We start from the raw sequence: 2,476 nt of genomic DNA on the forward strand, positions 1-2,476 counted from the left end.
AGAGACATTCTGTTAGGAGTCTAACATACGTCCACAGCAGAACATCATACTTCTAAACATCACAACGATCCCTCTGATACAACATGTGTTCACTCGTGACATCGTGAGGTTTAATCAAACGGTGTCTGAGACGTAGCTCAGCCTTCCCCCGTGTTCCACTTACTTTGATTCACTGTGAATCTGCACAATTTCCCTGAGATTAAATGGTCTCCCGGTCTCCATGGAGGAGTTGGATTCCACAGAGACGCGTCTCTTGAAGGGCTCCCAAATGCTCTGAGCCTCCAGATACGCTGTGGCGATCACCAGCAGGAACATGGAGCTGAGGAGATGTTCACAACAGCAGACTGTTAGTCCAGCTGAAACACTAACAGAATATATAGCGGGGCTGTGTTTGAGGCGCTCACCTCATGATGAGAGACACGATGACGTAGAGCTCCAGCTCCCAGCTCGGTCTGGGCAGAGTCTCTGCACAGGCGCCCAGCATGTGGTAGGGCAGCGAGGCGTTCAGGACAAACACAAACTCTGAGCCTCCACACGTCACCAGTTTCAGCTCCCGGATCACTCGAGACGAGGTGAAGTCGGGTGTAAACCTGAAGGCATCGAGGGGAAAAGTTGAAGTTTAAACAGTAATATAATATAAAACCTTCATGTGGTCTGTGGATTGTGCCTTAAAGAATTTTGCATGATTTGCCAGAATAGTTTCTTTATGCGACATATTTGCATGTTCATGTTGTTTAGAGGAGAGGAGAGGAGGAGAGGCTGAAACATGTGAATAGTTTAATATGTATAACATGTAGAGACTACATTGTTACACTTGAAACATGTTGGATTTATAGATTATATTGTTTTCTAATTTTTATAAAATAAATGATCAAAAACATTCTACTTGTGTTTCTTCTTTTTAATGATTGATGTCATCATAACTGTTATTAAAGACATGTTCTAGTTCTCTCTGGTTCTATAGAGATGAAGGACTTTAGACCAGAGAGGAACGTGTGAGCGGAGAGCTTCTGGGTTCAGAGGACACCTGAACTCTCAGTGAATAAAGAGACGACTCACAGTATGATGAGGTCTTTTGAAGCATTGGGCTTCAGTGCAAACTCGTGACAGTTCAGGACTTTGAATCCGTATCCTTCACAGACTTGTCCGTTGATCTCAGCCGATCGGATGGTGATGGTGAGCAGACCCGTGTTCTCCACTCTGAACGTCCTCTTCAGAGTGAAGTTTGGCTCCTTGACTTTTACTTCTGAGAGGAAATGAAGAAATAATAATGGAACAAATCAGAGTGTGTTAACCTGCTGTGCCCTCTGTGGGAAATATGAATGCAACTGTGTAAGTATACCTTCAATGTATTATAGTGTTTATATGTATTTCATTAAAGGAACTGTGGGTGAGAGAATAGATTACGATATTCTTGGAGACTGTAATCTTACAGTTAAAGTTTTCTTAACTTAAAGCCCCACCCCCTCCTCATTCAAGTGACTCTGGGTGAACGATAGGAAGCATGACGTCTACACAGTTTATTCTAGAAGCTGAGTTCAAACCTCCAAAATACATTTTTAAAAGCTCACTCTCTTGCCAAAATATGCATTAACAGACAGAACGATGACAAAACTCCCAAAACGTCACCAGGGAGGCACAGAGGTTAAATCAGATGGAGTATATGGTATAGGCTCACTCTCGGTGCAGTCCTTCAGCAGAGCCTCCGTCACCTTGAACCTCAGAGAGCTCCCGTGTCCCGGAGGCTTCCCGGCTACTTTCAGGCTCTCCGTCGTTCCTCGACCGTGAAGTAAGATGGTGTCGATCACAGTCAGGTTGTTTCTAAACACGTTCATTGAGGAAGAGGGTCAAACTATCAACACATAGATATCAGCATCAAACTTCCACACAAGTGTTATGTTTCAATATGCAAATGAGCACATTTTCATACATTTCCAGAACATAAATGTGAACGTTGGATAAAGTCAGGTTCAAAATGATTGTTTCATGTTGTCAACATATTAGAGTCTTTAAAAGTGTTTACATTTATGATATCTCTTTATATCACTCCATAAATCAGAAAACATCCATTATCACCATGTTGTATTAATAAATGTATAAATGAGTGTGTGAATGATGTGTGAACAAACCCCTCTGTGTGAACCTTCAGCACACAGAGAGGAATGACTGAGTGAAGTTTGGTGAATGTAAGAGCTGCTGAAGTGGAGATTTATCATCAGAGTCTGAGAACAAACTCATTTAGAGGAAACGTCCTTTAAAGAGACGTTTAGTTCCATTACAGACATTTAGAGACTCTACAGGTGAACACATGAACTCATAGATATCACCATGAAACTTCACCACTTCATCACTCACATTAAGAAGACTCTACAGGTGAACACATGAACTCATGATATCACCATGAAACTTCACCACTTCATCACTCACAATAAGAAGACTCTACAGGTGAACACATGAACTCATAGATATCCCCATG

At 42.0% G+C, this 2,476-nt stretch overlaps 1 protein-coding gene across 1 annotated transcript in view; it reads right to left on the minus strand.

Annotated features, from left to right (window-relative positions):
- Positions 1–20: 20 nt before the first annotated feature.
- The window catches only part of tmem131 (transmembrane protein 131), a gene marked incomplete at its 5' end in the record, with an annotated part of 10,382 nt that continues 7,926 nt past the window's right edge, over positions 21–2,476 (minus strand). The window contains 4 exons of the mRNA XM_031839450.1: positions 21–319; positions 405–590; positions 1,060–1,246; positions 1,679–1,821. Of these exons, the coding sequence (XP_031695310.1) occupies positions 160–319; positions 405–590; positions 1,060–1,246; positions 1,679–1,821 (676 nt within the window). The remainder of the gene's footprint in view (positions 320–404; positions 591–1,059; positions 1,247–1,678; positions 1,822–2,476) is intronic.

This window comes from Anarrhichthys ocellatus, unplaced genomic scaffold (genome assembly GCF_004355925.1).
Source record: "Anarrhichthys ocellatus isolate YVR2014 unplaced genomic scaffold, GSC_Weel_1.0 scaffold1619, whole genome shotgun sequence".
Classification (NCBI taxonomy): Eukaryota; Metazoa; Chordata; class Actinopteri; order Perciformes; family Anarhichadidae; genus Anarrhichthys; species Anarrhichthys ocellatus.